Source organism: Brassica napus, chromosome C3 (genome assembly GCF_020379485.1).
Source record: "Brassica napus cultivar Da-Ae chromosome C3, Da-Ae, whole genome shotgun sequence".
NCBI classification, from domain to species: domain Eukaryota; kingdom Viridiplantae; phylum Streptophyta; class Magnoliopsida; order Brassicales; family Brassicaceae; genus Brassica; species Brassica napus.
The window spans coordinates 19,507,246-19,527,013 of record NC_063446.1 but is presented as its reverse complement, the minus strand read 5'-3'; the positions used below and the strand labels follow the sequence as shown (position 1 = coordinate 19,527,013).

The following is a 19,768-nucleotide window of genomic DNA, read 5'->3' as shown; positions in this document are numbered from 1 at the left end:
AAGTAGCAGTCACTTGTTGATTCTCTTTGGCTCAACGTTCCTTTAGCGTGGAGAAGAAACGAGCGTCTGAGGCTCCTCGTCGTAAGAAACAGAGGCAGCCCAAGATGTCACGTGAACCAGTTGCGGTAAGCTCGTCGGAGAGCTCTAGAAAAGACCTTGTTGCAGAGTTTGACCTCGAAGCTTGGATTGATGACACCGCAGTATTTTAAAGAAGCTCGTACCGGTTGCGGCGAACTTTGGAGAAGAGGGTGAGGTCATGTCGTCCCTAAGACTTGTCAAGTCTCAGCCAAAATCCTGGCATGATTTGTCTCGCTAAGTTCTGATCTTCGCAAACGTCCGAGCTGCTCTGGAGAACGCAAATGACCTTGAGCTTGTCCAATGCCGGGGAGAGGATGCTGCAATGTTGCAGTACTTTCATCGCTTTTGTCAACTCCACAAAGTATTGACAAACCGCAGAGACAAGAGTCTTCATTCATCGCTTTTGTCAACTCCACAAAGTATTGACAAACCGCAGAGACAAGAGTCTTCTCTAGAGCGTTGTTCAACGTTCCATGACTAATCGCAGAGGCAAGAGTCTTCTCTAGAGCTTATGTCACTTTCCCAAAGTCTCTGCTTTTACTCTCAGATAAAGATTTCAGGGCTATTGAAGAAGAAGAAAGCTCACAGAGCCATATGATTGTGTCCCAAAAAGTCGGATCATTCCCATCGTTCTTCGAGGCAGAGCAAGCAAGATCCAAGTACGATGCTTGTTCGTCGTTTCCAACCGCTGCAAGTGAGATCTAAGTAAGATACTCTTCAATCGATCAGAACAGGCGAGAGAGAAGGTGGTGACCGTCGTTGCCAACCGCGCTGAGATCTCGGTTCTCCGTTGCGAGGTTTAAAGATGATTGGCCGGCAAAAACTCCAAATTGCAAAGCTTTTCAAGATAAAGCTAAGAACTTTCGAGTTCACAACTGAACAGATGGCCTTCTTGTCGACATCAAATTTAGAGAGCTTGCTTGATGAAGAGCCATGGCTTGTGAGCTTGGACGCTTCTCATCTCAAAGCCGAGCTTAAAGCGGGTTTGTCTAGAGCTTGTGCTGAGATAGAGCTTTTGAGCTTTCTAGAGATCCAAGCTTTGACGAGATGGCGAGCTTTCCGGAGATGACGAGCCTGTGATGAGATAGCCTTTATTGTCCAGATCAAGTCTCGACCTTGGTTGCAATCCAAGCTTTGATGTCGTTGTTCCTGTCTCATCTGGCCTGATGTCGGCGACGATGGAATGGAACTGGAAGGATGCGGGTTAGCAGCGACGGCGGAATAGATGTCGTCCATTTACAAGTACGATCCCTTTCCAGGAGTCGTCGCCGTTCACAACTCTTCCTAAAATCAGAGATCAATATTTTTTTTATTATTATTCAAATTCCTTTCATAGATTAAACGCGTGTACATTATGCTGTAATCATGAATCCAAATTTAATAACAAAATATGATTGTGAAAACTTATCTCTTTCAACTATGACTTTGTATAAATCGTGATTGATCTTGGTCTCTTTGGTCGGTCTTTGGTGACATCAAAAGCAAAACTCGAGGTCAAGCTAGATTTAGGATTCTCCTAAGTTTGATATGCTTTGAAGATAGTTCTCTTTGGCCCCCTCCTTCTAGCGCCAACTGTTTGACCCAAAAACGGTGTATTTGCTGGTGATGTTTGTTGGAATCATACAATAAAGAATCTAATGATAAGTATTAGATTCTTGAGGTTTAGGAAAAATCTTCATAGAATCAATATGAGAAAAAGAATATCCAAAGACTTTATTGATCAAAGATTGCATTACAAGAATGATTTATAGTGTAAAGTGAATCAAAGAATGTATAAAATCTTTATAGGATGTGTTCTTGATCTAGATGGAAAAAAGAGTCCTTTCTAATAAGGAGGTACCTCCTTATTTATAGAAGAAAGATATCTAGGGTTTCCTAACAAAGTGAGCCTAATTCATTTTCATAATGAGCCTTGAGAGAGGATGTAAATCCACCCCCAGCAGTAAGCCCCCCAAGTTCGTAGAGAGAGATGAAACCGATCTCTGCGAATTTTACGAATAGGGTTTATGAGATAATGAACTAGGCATATACCCATGTCGTAGACGATTGTCATGAACGGGTCGTCATGGTTAGGTTGCCATAGATGAAGTGTCATAGACGGACCGTTTCGGGCGAGCTGTCATCGACATACTTCTGATTCCGATCAGACTTCTTACTCTGGGATGGTTGCGCGAACGATCTGTGAGGACAGTGTTCTGAACTACCGGAAGTAAGTTGCCATGGATGAAGCGTCAATCGATAAACTGCCAAAGACAAGTTGTCATAGATATCATCATGAATGTACTGCCATGAGCGAACCATCACAATCAAATCGCCACGGGTGGACGTGTCTTCGGGGTATCACGTCATGCACGAGACTTGGGAGCAATCCGAGTGAGTGCGAGAGAGCGATCCGAGCCGAGTAACTGCGAGAGAGCAATCCGTGACAAGTAACCGCAGGAGAGCGATCTGTGCCGAGTAATTGTAAGAGAGCGAAGTGACCGCGGGAGATCGATCTGAGCGACTGCGAGAGAACGATCTGCGCCGAGTAACTGCGAGAGAGCTATCCATGACGAGTAACCGCAATAGAGCGATTTGTGCCGAGTAACTGCAAGAGAGCGAGTCGAGTGACCGCGAGAGATCGATCCGAGCGACTGCGAGAGAACGATCTGCCCCGAGTAACAGCGAGAGAGCTATCCATGACGAGTAACCGTAAGAGAGCGAGTCGAGTAACCGCAAGAGAGCGAGTCGAGCAACTGTGAGAGAACGATCTGCGCCGAATAACTGCGAGAGAGCTATCCAAGTGAATGCGAGAAAGCGATCAACGCCGAGTAAAGAGTAACTGCAAGAGAGATCTTGATTCTCCCAAGTTTGATATGCTTTGAAGATATTTCTCCTTGTTACATCTCCTCTAGCGCCAACAGTTTGAACCGAAAACGGTGTGTTTGTCGAATTCATACAATGAAGAATTTAATAAATAAATTTCTTAAATTCTTGAGGCTTAAGAGAAATCAACATTGAAATCAAATGGAAAATGAACATCAAAAAGAGTTTATTGATCAAAGATTGTATTACATGTATGATTACAAGTGTAAAGTAAATCTAATAATCCATAAACTCTTTGTAAAATGTGTTCTAGGTCTAAAATGGAGAAGATAAGATAAGATCGCTTCTAATAAAGAGATAGTTTCTTATTTATAGAAAGAAGATGTCTAGGGTTTTCTAACAAATTGGGCTTAGTTCATTGTCTTAAGGGGCCTTGAGAGTGGATTTAAATCCACTCCCAACATCATAGATGACTCTACGTTGGCGTAAATGCATCATGCTTTCCACAGCCCAAAGGAAACTTAGGAGCGCTGCATGTATCTCTGAGTCTGGTTTGACGTAGGCTCTTCTGCTGTGAAGTAATGTTTCTCCCCGTTCATTGTGCAGTATCTAGGAGGTCCCGCTTTGAGTTTGCCAATTAATCCAGGAGGAGGCAACATTGCATTTCAGATCCCCGGCTCTAGGTTTCTTCCAAACCGAATAGTGAACAGGGCCTGACAACACAATGGGGATAGAAGGAGGAGCTTCTGGGTAGTTCACTTGAAACGACAAACCAGCATCCTCTCTAGCTTTCCATAGATACCAGAGGACCCATGGGAAAGATCTTCGTAAGCTCCAGTCAATGTTCTTGTTCTTGCTACACTCTAACAAATAGTGGAAGTTTAGAAAGACCGCGTTAACAGAGAAACCTGAAGGCGGCAGAGGATAGCCAATGGAGTTCCAGACATCTTGCGCAAAAGGGCAAGAGAAAAGAACATGGCAGATAGTTTCAGTGTGATGTCCACAAGCATTGTGGGTTGCGACCACATTAATGCTGCGAGATCGGAGCCTTTTTTCACTGCCAAGGCTCCAGAGGGCCCTCCATAAAAAATGTCGGAGTTTAGGAGAAGTTTTGGTTTTTCAGAGGTTGCTCCATAGACGTTTTTCCAGAGGCGGGAGGGAAACATTGTTGCTTCCGTTGAGGTCTCTGAGGTATTCTAAGAGCTTGTAACCACTTTTTAACGTGTAAGAGCCAAAGGGGGTGAAACCCCATCGTAGAGAGTCAGGATGGGAGGGTCTGGGTTGAATGGAAAGAATACGGTGCACATCATCTTCCGCAAAGGTACGCTTCAACATCGTAGAGTTCCAAAAGCCGGTGTGTTCCACTAAGAGATGTGACACTTTTAGCGAGAGATCAATAGGGTTGGAAGGATGGTATAATGGGGGTCTGGGGAGCGAGTCCATTACCCAATTAGCAGACCATACATTAGTACTCTTTCTGTCACCTATGCTCGTGATCAATCCTTGTTTCATAAGGTCGTTACCATGCATTATGCTTCGCCACGCATATGAAGATCTAGTTCCAATACTGCACTCGAGGAAGGAGGAATTGTGGAAGTAACGGTCACGCAGGATCCTAGATAACAGTAGCTCTGGTTGATTCCAGATTCTCCAAGCTTGCTTGCCTAGGAGGGCTTGATTTTGGAGCTCAATGTCATGGAAATCGAGCCCACCCAACTCTTTTTCTTGCAAAGTTTTTGCCAAGCAACCCAAACAATTTTGTGGCGATTGTTACCACTGCTCCACCAGTATTCAGTCATTGCGCTAATGAGTTTGGAACATAGATCCTTAGACAGACGAAAGCAAGACATAGCATAGACTGGTAAGGCGAGCACAATAGACTTAAGCAAAATTTCCTTTCCTCCTTGAGAGAGAGACTTTGCGAACCAGCCTTGAAGTTTACCTTGAAGCTTTTCTTTGATGAAGTTAAGTATTTTAATTTTGGATCAACTGAATCTCTCTGGTAGACCCAGGTACATACCTTCTCCTCCTTCAGTATCAATACTTAGGATGTCTTTGACCATAATATTCTTCTCTTCGGTTACTTTCGATCCAAAAATAAACGAAGATTTAGAGAAGTTGATGGTCTGTCCAGAAGCAGCCTCATAGTTAGCTAAGATGGCTTTCAACTCAGAGCTTTCTTGCGACGAGGCTCTGCACATAAGGAGGCTGTCGTCAGCGAACAAAAGATGGTGAACCGCATGCCCCTGGGTAGACACACGTATACCGTGCAAGCGTCATGATGCTTCTGCTTGATTCAGAGAGTGGACCAAAGATTCCGCACAAAGGATGAATTTTAGTGATAAAACCTTTCAACTATTTTTGAATCGTTAAAAACCCCCTCAACTAAGTTTTCAATATGAAACACACAAATTTTCTTATATCACTATTGCCACATATCAAATAATTTAATATTTTGAAGTTTTACTAAGTTGTAAGTAATGTTGAAAATTATTAATCTAGAGTGTATAAATTAATTTTATAATAAATTAATGTAATAAAATTTATAAATTAGTTTTAAATGCTTATATCAATCTAAAACGATGTAGTATAAATGATAATAAAGATTTTAAAATATTTAATATTTTTAGTGATATAACCCCTAAACTATTTTTGAATCGTAAAACAAATCTTCAACTAAATTTTTAACATCATAAACCATCAACTTATAAACCGTTAACGTAAATCACCCTCCGTCACGATTTTTTAGACGGAAGGTAACATATGTTAACATAATTAAAGTTGAGGGTTTAAATTAACTGAGAATCTTTAAAAAAAATTAGAACCTAAAATTTGTATTAATTAAAAAAAATTCATCTTATGTGACAGTTGTGTATGCCTTCTAAATCTTATTTAAAAGAATTTTAGAACACTTTATATAAACCATAGTTTAAAAATATAACGTTGGTCTCATATTCCCATTACTAAATATCACAGTAATAGTTGCTTTAAAATATTTTTTACAACTCTAGAACTCATTACTTCCCGGTTACATAGTCTTAAGTAACCTATAAATAACATGATCAAATATACAGGTTCGCTCTTTTCTTCCTTTTTTCATCAATTTAATTTTATAATTATTTTTGTGTTTAGATTCTTATGTAGAGAAAGATATGGCGTTATGTCCAGAGTTCAGTGATGTTGACGGTTGCTTCTTCGAGTCTCGATCTCCGACAGTGTGTTTAAACTATTTGTGTATTTATTAGCCAGTGTCACATCCATAAAATTGCAAAATAAATATGACTTTTAATTTAGTGAGATCCATAAAATTGATATGCAAGTATTTGTGTATTTATTAGCCAGTGTCAAATCAAGTAAGTTAATATTTCGGGGACAATCTAAGAAATTGTGACTGACAAGGCAAATATGATAATAATGATGTAGTTATTATGTATCACCAATCTAGATCCGTGTTATGTGAGTGAAAAATTCCTAATTTGATTCATATAAGATACAACTATCATATACATTATTTTTTTCTCAGTATTCTCTTACATTAAACCAATACGGCTCAACCAGTAATTTCGCAGTCTTTGTCATAAATGTGCTGATTTATTGTTACATACTATATGTATTATATGTTTGATTTAGAGCTGTTGAATCATGTAAAACCGAACCGAACCAAATAAAGAAGATGGTCTAAATTTAATATTTGAATATATCGAATGAATATTATTTTTAAGAAACCACGGTATATGAATATGATTTAGTATATAAATCGATCAAACCCAGTAAATCGAGTAATTAATATAAAATAGTATAATTATATGTAAATTATATAATATAAGTAATAATATATACAAAATTTTGATATGGTCTTCATACTTTTTTAAAAATATTGATTTTAGTAATTTAATTTTAATGTTTTGTTATATGTTACAAAGTTATTTTTCATCTTTTTTATCAAATTAAACAAAATATATTTTTTCGCTGATAAATATGTGTGCTAATATTTAGTTATTTTATAATATTATGAATTGCTAATTTTTCTTATTTTTATTGTATAAACTATTATTAACAAAGGAAACTACTCAGACATGATCTTGGAAAACTACTCAGAAGTAGTCATTGAAAACATAATAATAACATTAATGTGATATACATATATAGCATAATGCAAATTTAGGTAAGAGTAATTATTCTGTTTTCTTAATAAAAGAAAAAAATATACAGAAAACTTTATTACCAAACGAATCTATATATCAAATATTTTTCCTTACTACACAATTTTATAGAACTTATATTAGGAAATTTATATTGAAGATAAAGACAAAAATTTGGCACAAAGTAATGAATTTCCTAATTGTTTTTCGCAATTTAAGAAAACATTAATAATTCTCTTTCGTAGTAGTTAATGCTATATATCATGTTAGCCTAACTTTCATCATATATAAAATATCGGTTGCAACCAAATAATAGAACATCATCATCAAGTACTTGAAGTAAAGTATCGGTTGCAAACAAAAAAAAAACTAATTTCATCTTATTTGGACCTTAAGTATAATAATAATCGTGTTGCTAAATTTTATGTTGTGTTATTGTGGTCCATAACCAATCATACTTCAAATTATAGGTCTAACCCAATTTGTAGTTATCTTTTTCAATATTTTAATTTTCCATCTTATGTTTTCAAAAGTGTAAAAATATGATATTCTGAAAATTAATGTAACGTCAAAATCAAAAAATAAATAAATCTTATTCACCGATAAGTTAGTAAAAAAAAATATCCAAATGTATCGGATCCATCATAAATTTTAAGTTTTGATCTACAATCCCAATTAAAATTGTTCTCGGCCCAACGTATAGATTATTATATAAACAATCCAAAATTATATACATATATACAATAATTTGATCATATATAAATCTTAACTTATTCAATACCATATGTTTTATATTTTAACTTTATAACTCACCCTATATAACTTACCATGCGCAAGGCGTATTTTTTATTCTAGTCTTTTATTGAAAACATCTCTCTCTGTTTTTGTTCCGTTCTCTCTTTTTTCAGTTTTTTATTAATTAAAATATGAGAGACTGTGGAGGAAGAACTCCCACTGCGCCTTCTTTTTTTTTGATAGCTCTGGTATCTGGACAGCCACATTCCCAACTATCCCCGAAAGAGGTCCAGCGCCGCAACGAAAGGGATGTTAAATCCGTTGTAGCCAAGGCTCGAACCCGGATGGCGGACAGTACAGATGTACCTCTTTTACTACTAAGCTACGAGCGCTCGGTTAAAAGTGCGCCTACTCTTATTAATCGAATGGGTCTCTGATTAAAATGGGTTTTTGCCGGTGCAGTTGTGTAGTCGTGTGGGTAAGCTCAGCTCACTGACGCAATTAAAGACGTTACAAACGTGAAATAAACTTACATGCGACAGAATATTAAACGTGTCAACTTATAAACAAATTTGAAAGTTGGCAAACAAATTAAAAGGTTTCATGCAAGAAACTAGAAGAGTTGACGTTAGCAAAATGACGTCAAGTGTGACGTACTTTTAGCAAAGTTGACTCCATCTTGATCTCGTACGTGTTTTCCTGTATGTTCCTTTTTAAAATATATATAGTATAACTTCTATAAATTAATGTTGAGATTTTAAAATTATATTAATTTATAGAAATATTAATTTACGAAAGTTTTCTTATTTAGATTTTTAATTTTAAAATATATTTATTCTAAAGTTACAAACAAAATATATTTATTTTAAGATAAGAAAAATATTTGATTTTAGTGTATAGATATTAATTATATTTTTTGAAATTTAACACGTATATTAATTTTATTATATTATTTGATGTATATAATATATATTGCATAAAATTTAAATATGGTTTAAGATATAATATTACTAAATCTCAGCAAAAATATAAGTTATAAGAAAATATAAAGATAATTCTATTGTGAATACAAAACAAATAATATAATAATAGATTCTTACTTATATAAAATATGCATACATATAAATTATTAATTTATAATTATTAACTTTAATGGGACCATATCTTTACATTGAATTCTCTAAAAAAATATTATATTATTATTTTATCGATTTGTGTCAAATTTTTAATAGATCCAAATTGGGACTCGAGAAATTTCTTATACATGTGACACTTTGAACTTTTATTTGTCACAATAGGACTTCTGATATTTTGGGCAATTCTGGACAACTTTTACCCTTTTTATGGTTAAAATAGTAAACTGAATTTTAAAAATGTTAAAAAATATGAAAACTATTGGAAACATAAGTATGACAATATATATGTCTAAAAGTTTTTTTTTTTAAAGTGAAATCATATTTTATTTTTTCTTCTAGCTACAGTTAGAATACTCATTCTGGTCATCTACTTAGTCTAGAAATCAGATACTAAGTTTTATGCATAGATATATCTTGGGTATACAACGTAAACTAGTCTTTCTTATATATTCTAACCAAGCTATATTTCGAAACGTTATAATCAAGAAAGATGTCTTCAGTATACCTACAGCTTGATAACGATATATAGCTACAACTCAATAATATACCTTATCTAGATTATGTGCAATAACATGTTCTTCTTTTTACCTTATGTGACGCCTAAAGGAATAATATGTTTCCCACCTACTCTACTGTATTCTGCGTAAGGTAATATATATATTCTAGGCAAATCTGGAAAATATGAAAACTTCCATATTCGGTTAAAGATATACTTTTCTAATTCTACACGAAATCTAATCTAAATCTCACGGAGTATATTCTTTCCTAAGTCAAAAAATCATCAAAATTGTTCTTTCCTCCACTCGAATCCGAGTTATTCAAGAGAAAATTATACACACAAACCACTATACCACATATGATTCACGCTACTTTGATACCTATACTAGCTTATATACTAGAAAGTATAATAAAAAATTTAAAACTAATCCTGGATTGCTCCACGATTAATTTCTGAGTTTTGTATATATTGTATTTTCATATAATAGAGTCAAAAGTGAACGTTTAAAGTTTAAGGTGAAATCATAAAGATATTTCCGTAAATTTAAAAGTACTGGGGTGAACATTAAAGATATTTCCCTGAACCAAGAGTTTTGGGGCGAAATCGAGGACTAATTTTCAAAAATAAAATTTCTGGGGAAAAAATAAGAAAGGAACTAATCTCAGGGGCCAAGTGCGCAATATATTAAAATTTAACCATGTATGTTTCGTGGTTTGGAACGTTCGATGTGGAAGACAAATGCTCGATCCATCTGGCTTGGTCCAAACGACGAACTGAACATCCGAGAGAACCAATCGAGCGATGTGTGAAGGTGTGGCCTGCTCGATTCAATGCTCTCGGGCTGTGACTGCTTGAACGGAGAAGACGAGCCCGTGCAGCGGCGGAGATGACACGGCAGTGGTGGTTCCGGTGAGAGAAGTTGATGGCGACCAAAAGCACGGTGAAGCGACGGTGGCTGCAACAACGGAGCTCGAGTCGATACACAGTTGGGACTTTGTAACCAGTGTAGATATTGGTAGCTCGAACCCAGAATTGAAAGGATCGTGGCCATGGACGAAAGCTGTTGGAGATCTTCTCCTGAATCTCTTTGAAATCGAACCCTTGCATTTTGTTTTAGCAAAGAGATGGATTGTGTTTATCTCTATTTTCTGAGGGTAGTTGATTGTGTTTATCTAAAATTTAGGAGTTTAGAATGAACCGATGGATTGTGTTTAGTGAACCGATGAATTTTTTTTTTTTTACTTTATAAATTGTATTAAGAAAATAAATTAGAATATTAAATATTTTAGCATTTAATTTAAGGGTATAATTGTATTTACAGAAATTAAAGTTTTAAAGAGACAAAAAAATTAGAAAATGTATTAGAGTGACAAACTCAAGTTGAAAGTGTATCATTTTTCCAATTTTTCCTATTAAAATTTAGTAATCTTTTTCGGTTGATATAATGCAGTAGAGGTGGAAGGCGCTATGACACCTCTTTTTTTGCCCTACTGATGACTATTATCGTGGAACATGCGGAAAAAATGGATTAACTTTATGTGTAAAAGATGTTAAGGATACGCTTACAAAAGGTATTGGAAAACCTTTGCCAAAGAATTTTGGAGTACGTTGTGACAAATGTATTGATGAAGCTCCCAGGAAAGATTATCTTCGCATGCATCAATGCATATGCAAACATGATTGCTTTTTTTTTTTTTTTTTTAAACACTATGCAAACATGATTGCTAAATTTCACAATACTTTTATAAGCAGAATCTCTTTATTAATAACGACATGAGATCAATGTAATCGAGAGTTTTTGGCGTAGATCTGGCAGGAAAAACAGGTCATGTCTGACTAATTATTTCTCCAGTTAGATTAGTTATTGTTCAAATTAAATATATAATTTGAGCTAATAATATCCAAATTATAGTTTAATACAAAAGAATTATAACTCTTATTTTGTGATGACCAAGCCATTTCTATTTGTGAAGAATAAATTTTTGAATATTATATTAACATAACCAAATAATTTTCTTTTCTCATTATGTACTAAAATAGTTTTGTCAATAAAAGTATAAGATTTAGTTGTGTCCAACTATAAGTGGAAGATTAAAATGGTGTGTTTGTGAGTTAGAGATTTTTTTATTTAAAAGTGAGACGACGTTCTTCATATTTATCACAAACTAGTCACTGCATTATTTCATTACTGATTCAGTCTCTTAAGTATCAAGTTCAAGCCTAGATAGACCCATAATAATAAACAATCAAGCATGAGTATTTCACAAGTTGAATTAGGATGACCAAAAGAATTATAGAGAGAGTTTAACACAAAAGAATTATAACTCTTATTTTGTGATGACCAAGCCATTTCTATTTGTGAAGAATAAATTTTTGAATATTATACTAACATAACCAAAGAATTTTATTTTCTCATTACGTACTAAAATAGTTTTGTCAATAAAAATATAAGATTTATTTATGTCCAACTATAAGTGGAAGATTAAAATGGCGTGTTTGTGAGTTGGAGATTTTTTTATTTAAAAGTGAGAGGACGTTCTTCGTATTTATCACAAATTAGTCACTGCATTATTTCATTACTGATTTAGTCTCCTAAGTATCAAGTTCAAGCCTAGATAGACCCATAATAATAAACAATCAAGCATGAGTATTTCACACGTTGAATTAGGATGACCATCAAACAACTCTTTCTTCTCCACCTTCTTTGCCAACGATTTACCCCAGTGGCGGAGCTAGGTTATGTTTTACCAAGAGACCGCAACAATTAATATGATATTAAGCCTAAATTTTGTACATTTGATATTGGGCCAGATGAACCACGCCATCTTTATTCGTCAAAAATCAATTGTTATTCTATATTGTACTCCTGCCACACACTATATATATCTCCTTGTTTAGATTTTTTTCAATGCTAAACTTCAACCACCGTATATAATTTTTTTCTATTATTGCAATCCCTTATTAATCATCATTAAATGTATATAACAGTTTTGACATTTTTTAAGTCACATATATACAATTTTAATTTTTCAAATAAATATAATTATTCAAGGGTTTTCTCATGATATATCAATTCAAGAGGCAATGTTACAAGTGGTTAAAAAGGAACAAAGATCAGAAATATGGTTAGTATCAAGGCGAGGCTTCTTTGCCTAAGTATGATGCAAATGATTTAGTAGGGTTGTTGGTAGCGGAATTGAATGCTGGAGAGGCTGATAGATATGAGTGGGTCCTTGATATGGGTTGCTCCGTTCACATGAATCCGGGGAGGGATTTGTTCATTGTTTTGCAGGAAGCTACATTTGGTAAAGTAAGGATGGCAAACAAATCAGTCCCTCATGTTAAAGGAGTTGCTTCTGTCAGGTTTTAGAAACAAGATGGAACTAATTTTCTGTTTCACAAGGTCACGTACATGCCATACATTTCAAGGAATACTATCTCCATGTGAACTCTAGAAGCCAAATGTTGTGAGTTCAAAGCAGAAAATGGAGTACTGTTGAAAATAACCAACAGATATACCATGTTCACGAAAGGAGGAGGCAGTCATTATATTCTTCAGGCTACCCGAAGTCACTATTGACATATGCTGGAGAGAACAGCTCAGTCACGTCAACTAACAAGGATATTGATGAGACTCAGCTGTGGTACAGTAAGCTTGGACACCTATGTCAAAAGGAATTTTAAGTGTTAACGAAGAAGGGTTGTTTTGGTGATAGCATAGTTGGTGATTTGAAATTTTGTGAAGACAATGTGATTCGGAAAACTCAAAGAGTAAAATCAGCTCAAGCCAAGCATGCCACCAAAGACAAGTTAGATTACATACTCTGATCTTCGGAGATCACCAAATGTTCCTCGAAACCTTAGCATGAGCAGATACTTTATCTCATTTACTGATTATTACACCAGAAAAGTTTGGTTATATTTCCTAAAATTCAAGGACAAATCTTTACGGAGTTTTGTAGTATTGAAGAAGAGTTCGAGACGCAGAGTGAAAGAAAAAACGAAAAATACACAAAAATTATAAAGTATAAATATAGTTATAGTTTTTGGTATAAAATTGGGAAACCGAAACTATGATATGTAAATCAAATTAAATCAATTAGATATGATTTTAATATAATATTTCATTTAATAAATTGAAAGATTAGAAAACTGAATAATCAAATAAAAACCAGAAAAAAATCTGAATTGAGCACCCTTTGGCCTCTGGAAACTATGGCTTGGATTTTTAACTGAATCAATCCCACCAAACCAAAATTTCTGTTTTTGGTTCGGTAACTGGGTAGTTTGGTTTTTCAAAAAAAAAATTGTTAATCAAATTTTGAACAAAATTACCAAAATTTCGAACCGAACTAACCAAAATTACACAAATATTTGAACCAAATTAACCAAAATTTTGAACAGAATTAATCGAACTAACCAAACTAACCGAAATTATCCGAATTTAACCGATTTTATCCAAAATTTTGACGGAAATACCAAAAACTTTGATTAATTTTTTTGGTAAAATGTTTAAAAACCGAATTACCCGAAAACCGAACATAACTTTTTTACGGTTCAGTTTAACTAAAATTTAGTCGAACCAAACTACCCGAAATCAAAACTACCCGAACCAACATGGCTACTGGGAACTACATGATCCGAAGTATCAAAGACTGAATCGAAAAAGGTTACTTTAGGGGTTGGTTTGTTTTATCCGGTTGTTTCAGCGTGACAAAAGCAAATTATTTGCACTAACGTATTTAGCCACTGAAACGATTTATTCGATTCGACGAGACCTAGTAGACTCTAAAACGGGCTTGAATAAGGCGCATTAGATAAAAATGGGCTAGTTATAGAGTAAGCCCACAAATACTAGACTTCATATTTATTCGTCGCCACTGAAAAGGGATTAAGAGTTTCGCTGCGCTGTTCTAGAAGGGTTTGTTGGAAGAAGATAAGAGGTTGAAGAAGAAGATGCCAGGCCCTGTTGTTGAAGAAGTTAAGATTGAGGAAGCCATCAAAGAGCAAATGAAGCTCGAGGTTCGTTTCCCTTCCCTTCCTCTCTCTTGTTGTGGTCATATGACGATTGTTTCATCTGTGTATGGAGCAGAAGGAAGATGATGTTGTCGTTGAGGATGTGAAAGACGGAGACGAAGACGTCGATGACGATGACAACGTCGATGGTATAATATATTTTCTCGATTTGATTCATTCTGTTGATGTGTTATTAGAAATCGTCTTTTGATTGAATCTGTTATGTATTATCGTTTGTGTGTGATTATAGACTCTGTTAATGCTATATAAAGTCTTGTGGTTATGTTGTTGTGACTTGTCTTGTATTTTTCAAGGAGCTGGTGACAATGAGAGCTCTAAACAAAGCAGAAGCGAAAAGAAAAGCCGCAAAGCTATGCTGAAACTTGGAATGAAACCTGTCACTGATGTTAGCAGAGTAACTATCAAGAGATCAAAGAATGTAATAACGTTTTGTTTGATTAACTTCTTTCTTGAAAAACCAATGCTTGATTCTGTGTGTTGTTGCATATCCCTTCAGGTTTTGTTTGTCATCTCGAAGCCGGATGTCTTCAAGAGTCCCAACTCTGAGACCTATGTCATATTCGGTGAGGCCAAGATTGATGATATGAGCTCTCAGCTACAAGCTCAAGCTGCTCAGAGGTTCAAGATGCCGGACGTTGCCTCTATGATCCCTAACTCCGATGCTTCTGAAGCAGCCGCGGTTGCACAAGAGGAGTACGAAGATGATGACGTGGATGAGACTGGTGTTGAAGCCAAGGATGTTGAGCTCGTGATGACTCAGGCTGGTGTTTCGAAGGCCAAAGCCACTAAGGCTCTCAAAGCCAATGATGGAGATATTGTTTCCGCCATCATGGAACTCACTACATAGGTTGTGTCGCAGAGACTCTGCAGCTGTCCACTTTTCATAAATTAATCGTCTCATTTCTCGAAACATTGTTTGTTTGTGTTTCGCCACTTTAAAGGCTATTTTCTCTTTTATAAACCATAAACAAACTTGATTCCAAATCTATAGCATGAGACATTCATTTCTAATGTTGTACTCAGTTTAGTACATATAATTGTAGAGTTATGTTTGTTTTGTGACAATTAGAACTCGCATGATATAAGATCTAAGCGAAAAACGACACGCTTTGTTCCCCAAAAGATCAGGCAAATACAAGGCTTTTAAGAGAACTGTTAAGAGTGTTCAAAAAAAAAAAAAGCTGGTCTGTTAGAGAATATTCTCACCTATTCTAAGAATTTTTTACATCACGAGCCACTTCTACTCTATTAAAATAGATTCTTTTTTAGATTTACCGTGGCATTCTTTTTTTTGGACTTATTGATTATGTTATCACTTAAATAATACACACTTCTTATGGGACATATATTAGATGTATCTTTTATACTTAAACCAAACCGACGTACCATTAAACCTTTTTACTTAAACTAAACCAACCTTCCAAAATATTTAAATTAATCATGAAAAGAGAGTGCACATGAGGAGGGGTCACTAAGGCTACAAATTATGTAATAGTTTTTTTTTTTTGAAAAAGGGCTTCAAATTTTGAAGTAGAATTTTTTTTATCACACCTGATCTGTGCACTCTGATATCTATCCTATCTTTGCGTATATATATTTTTTGTATATGTATATATATATATATATGTCATAATATTTGGTAAAGCTAAATTATCAAATAATTAGAGCAACTAGACCAAATCAGTTAATTATGAATTTCATATATTGTAATGAATAATATTATAGTCCATCATGTATGTAATTAATAGATTGTCATCATATGTTATTTCTAATCCAATATAATCAATATATTGTAACGAAAAATAATAATCTCCGCAAAATATGGATAATATTTATATTGTGTGGTTCTCTTTGTTTTTTTCCCTATTAATGACTAATAAATCAATCTATATCAGTATCATATAAAGCTAGAAACCATTTCAAATTCAAGATTTCGAGTAAGAATGTTTAAATTTTGATTTTGACACAAATTTACTATAACAAATTCATCCTAATACTATATAAGAAACAAAAAAGATTTACCAATAAGAAGAAACAAATAAGTAACCAAACTACAAGCAACACATTTTAAATCGGGCTCAAATTTAATAAATGGTAAACACTTCTAACATTATTTTTTAACCTAATCCCGCGTTTTAACGCGGGTCATAATCTAGTTTCAGTTACATCAAGGCCACAATGCACTTGCAAGACACTTTCTCATTAGACCTACAGAAAGAATATACATATTTGCCTTTAATGAGAAGAAAATGAAATCTTTCTTAGACAATAGGAAAGAGAAATTGTGTTTCTTTATTATTGTTTACTCTACTTCTTAATATTTTGTTTTTGTTTATTTTTAAATTAAAAATACATATAGCAAATTTTGTTGATATAATAAATTATATTTCCCTATTCTCTATAATTTGATATCCACTTTGATATTCTTTTTTGTTATATTTTAAAATCTATACTTGTACATGTATTCAATGATTGTGTTATGGATGAGTGATATGTGGATGTTTGAAAAAGATGGATAACTACATGTAGGATATAAGCATGGAACGACACATGTGGATGAGCGTGGACGGGTAAACATAGAATGCTATTTGTGGACGAGTAAAATTATGATTAAAATTCAAAATTCAGCATACTACATATCTCATGGTGGAGGACTGTGACGAGCTCGAACCACCGCAGCTTCACCGAGCTCATCCACGACGATGTTGAGCTCAGAATCCATAGTGTGGCTCACCGGGAAGAGGAGCTGACTCGTTTTGACCGGGGGTTTTGGAGGAGGATATGACTCGTTTTAACTTTTTGGTTTGTTTAGCTTTGTATTCATCACTCAAGTTTTTGTTCTCGACATGTACGTTGTAGTTATTGGTTTGAAGTTATTAATTTGTTCATCTTTGAAATTGTGGATACATTGGCATCCATATCACAGTCTTTCAATATGTTACATTTTTAATGTCTATGTTTAGTGTTTGAGTTACTACTCTATCTACCACATCAAGCTTCAATTCCTTATCCACAAATTTAAGAGATCTCTTTTATTCTTTATTCATGGTTATGTTAGCGTCTATATGCACAACATAATCAAAATCTTCTCATCCCCGTCCACAGACAAACATTGTTGTTGGAGTTGTGTCCTTAAGTTCAACTATTGTGGAGCTTGCTCCGATGAAGCTTTTGGAATTTTTACTCCGTCTACGTATCACCCGTTCACGTATCATCCGTCCACTTATTGAATCTCTATTAAGGGAAAAGTTGTCCACAGTTTATTGCGGACCCACAACAAAGTGTCTCACATGTAGGAAGTGGCTCTGAGTGTAAAGAAAAATAAAAAAGTGGCCTAGAGAGTAATCAACTCCTTTTCTAAACACGATTGATCTATTTTTCCGGATGATTATTATTCTCTTTCTCATCCCCTGTATATTAAAAGAAAAACATGGTCAATTTAATGTTTTCACACTATATTGGACACGTGGTAGTTTCACGTCGATTTTAATTTGAATACACTAACGTGTCAGCCTCACAATTATTTAACAATTAATGCGTTTACACATTAATTTTTTAACCCTACCGTATATAATTTAATGTGTTTACACTATTTTTTTAATCAATTCATTTTTAGTTCATGCATTTTTAACATTTATATTTGTGAACATAAAGTATCTTTGTACAACTACAGAATAATATTATTTTAACAGAAAAATTAAAAAATCATTAAGATTCACATCAACTAAAATGCTGGGATGAGAATTTTTTTAAAAGTTGAAAGTTTTGTATGTTGCCGAACTTAGCCATGGTTGAAGTTTTTGTACACGAATGCAATAAATATTTGTGACTGGTTATGAATTAAGGAAATTAAGGTAAAAAAATACCACACACAAAGTCGGATCTTTAGTTTAGCCAAATATTGTTTTTTTGCGGAGTTTTCATAACATACCAAGAAATAGAAACATAATCAGATTGCTAGACAAAATCAGAAATCATAAAAGATTTAAAAGAAAAAAAAGCTCATGAAATCGATTGAAAACATAATTCAGTTGCCGACTGAAGAGATCACATTATTTTCCACCGAACTCTGAAAACTTTTCACTCGATTATATCATGTTTTTACTATATTTACCTATAATGTTTTTATAAGAAAATACATGTTATTGGTTATAAACTACATCAGTTTTGAAACATGCCCAACAATATTGACACGACACCCAATCATTTTTATTGGTATTTTAAAAATATGGTCCAATAATTATGTATTTTAAATAAGTCCATAATATATGTTTTACATTTATTTTATTTTGCTTTATATTATTAGAAGAAAGTAAATCTGTGTAAAATATCTGATCCGAAGAACCGAACCGAAGTAGATTTGAAAGTAATACTAAACACAAACTAAAACTGATTAAGTACTTAGATAGATCTAAAAGTTTAATATCCACATTACAATATCTGAATCTGATCCAAACTAAAATATTTTGGATGCTAAAAATACGTAAAGCACAATTTTATACATAAATATGCTAATTATTTTAAATTTATATCAATAAGATATTCAAAAATATGAAAATATCTAAAAATTATCAACACAGTCAAAAGTCAATATCTAAAAATAACAGAAAATTTTCAAAATACAAAAAATATTTATATGTTCTCCATCCAAATATTTAAATAGAGCTAATTTTTATGAAAATTTAAATATTTAGTCTTACATTATTCAAATTTTTATGTTTTATACTATTTTATTTTTGAATTTTGAGGATTTAAGTATATTTGGTTTTTTATTAAAAAAATACATAATAAAAATGGATATCCGAACTCGAATCAGAACCGAACCTGCAGTGATTCGAACCAAATGCAAACCAAAATTTGTAAATATCCGAATACGATTTAAATTTCGAACTCTAAAATTCAAAATAAGAATAGATCAACTGAATCCGAATATCAATGTCCATCCCTAGAAAAAGCTATACAACAAATCTTCTTATATAACATACAATAAATAATCTAATAAACTATTTTACTCCACGCACAGCGCGGATTACTACCTAGTGTTCTTTATATAGTGAAGTATCTCCTCTTGTCATGCAATAATTGTGAAACCATTGAGAACACATGCCTCTTCCTCAAGTGGGTTATTCTGCATAGAAAAAATTCTCTTCTTCTAGATAATGTCTACCTCATCAATCATTCTAGAAGTTTTGTACCATCTTAGGCTTTAAGTAAAATGCTCCAAAGCCTTCCTTCATCCATCACCTCTATATGTAGGGCCGGCTTACTAGCGGGGACAAGCGGTGCGACCGCCCCGGACCAAGTTTGTGTCTCCCCGTAAATAAATTAATGTTTTT

The 19,768-nt window shown here is 34.0% G+C and overlaps 1 protein-coding gene across 1 annotated transcript; it reads left to right on the top strand.

Moving 5' to 3' along the window:
- Positions 1 to 14,170: 14,170 nt before the first annotated feature.
- LOC106388530 (nascent polypeptide-associated complex subunit alpha-like protein 4) lies at positions 14,171 to 15,443 on the top strand. Its single transcript, XM_013828621.3, has 4 exons — positions 14,171 to 14,417; positions 14,488 to 14,560; positions 14,726 to 14,850; positions 14,929 to 15,443. The coding sequence occupies exons 1-4, from the start codon at positions 14,352 to 14,354 to the stop codon at positions 15,277 to 15,279; spliced, it is 615 nt and encodes a 204-aa protein (XP_013684075.1). The 5' UTR covers positions 14,171 to 14,351; the 3' UTR covers positions 15,280 to 15,443.
- Positions 15,444 to 19,768: the final 4,325 nt, after the last annotated feature.

Excerpts from the sequence above, each read along its gene's own strand:
- LOC106388530 (XM_013828621.3), top strand. The coding sequence starts at position 14,352 with ATGCCAGGCCCTGTTGTTGAAGAAGTTAAGATTGAGGAAGCCATCAAA. Across the intron at positions 14,418-14,487 it reads AAGAGCAAATGAAGCTCGAG|AAGGAAGATGATGTTGTCGT; the intron begins GTTCGTTTCCCT and ends TGTATGGAGCAG. Across the intron at positions 14,851-14,928 it reads CTATCAAGAGATCAAAGAAT|GTTTTGTTTGTCATCTCGAA; the intron begins GTAATAACGTTT and ends ATATCCCTTCAG.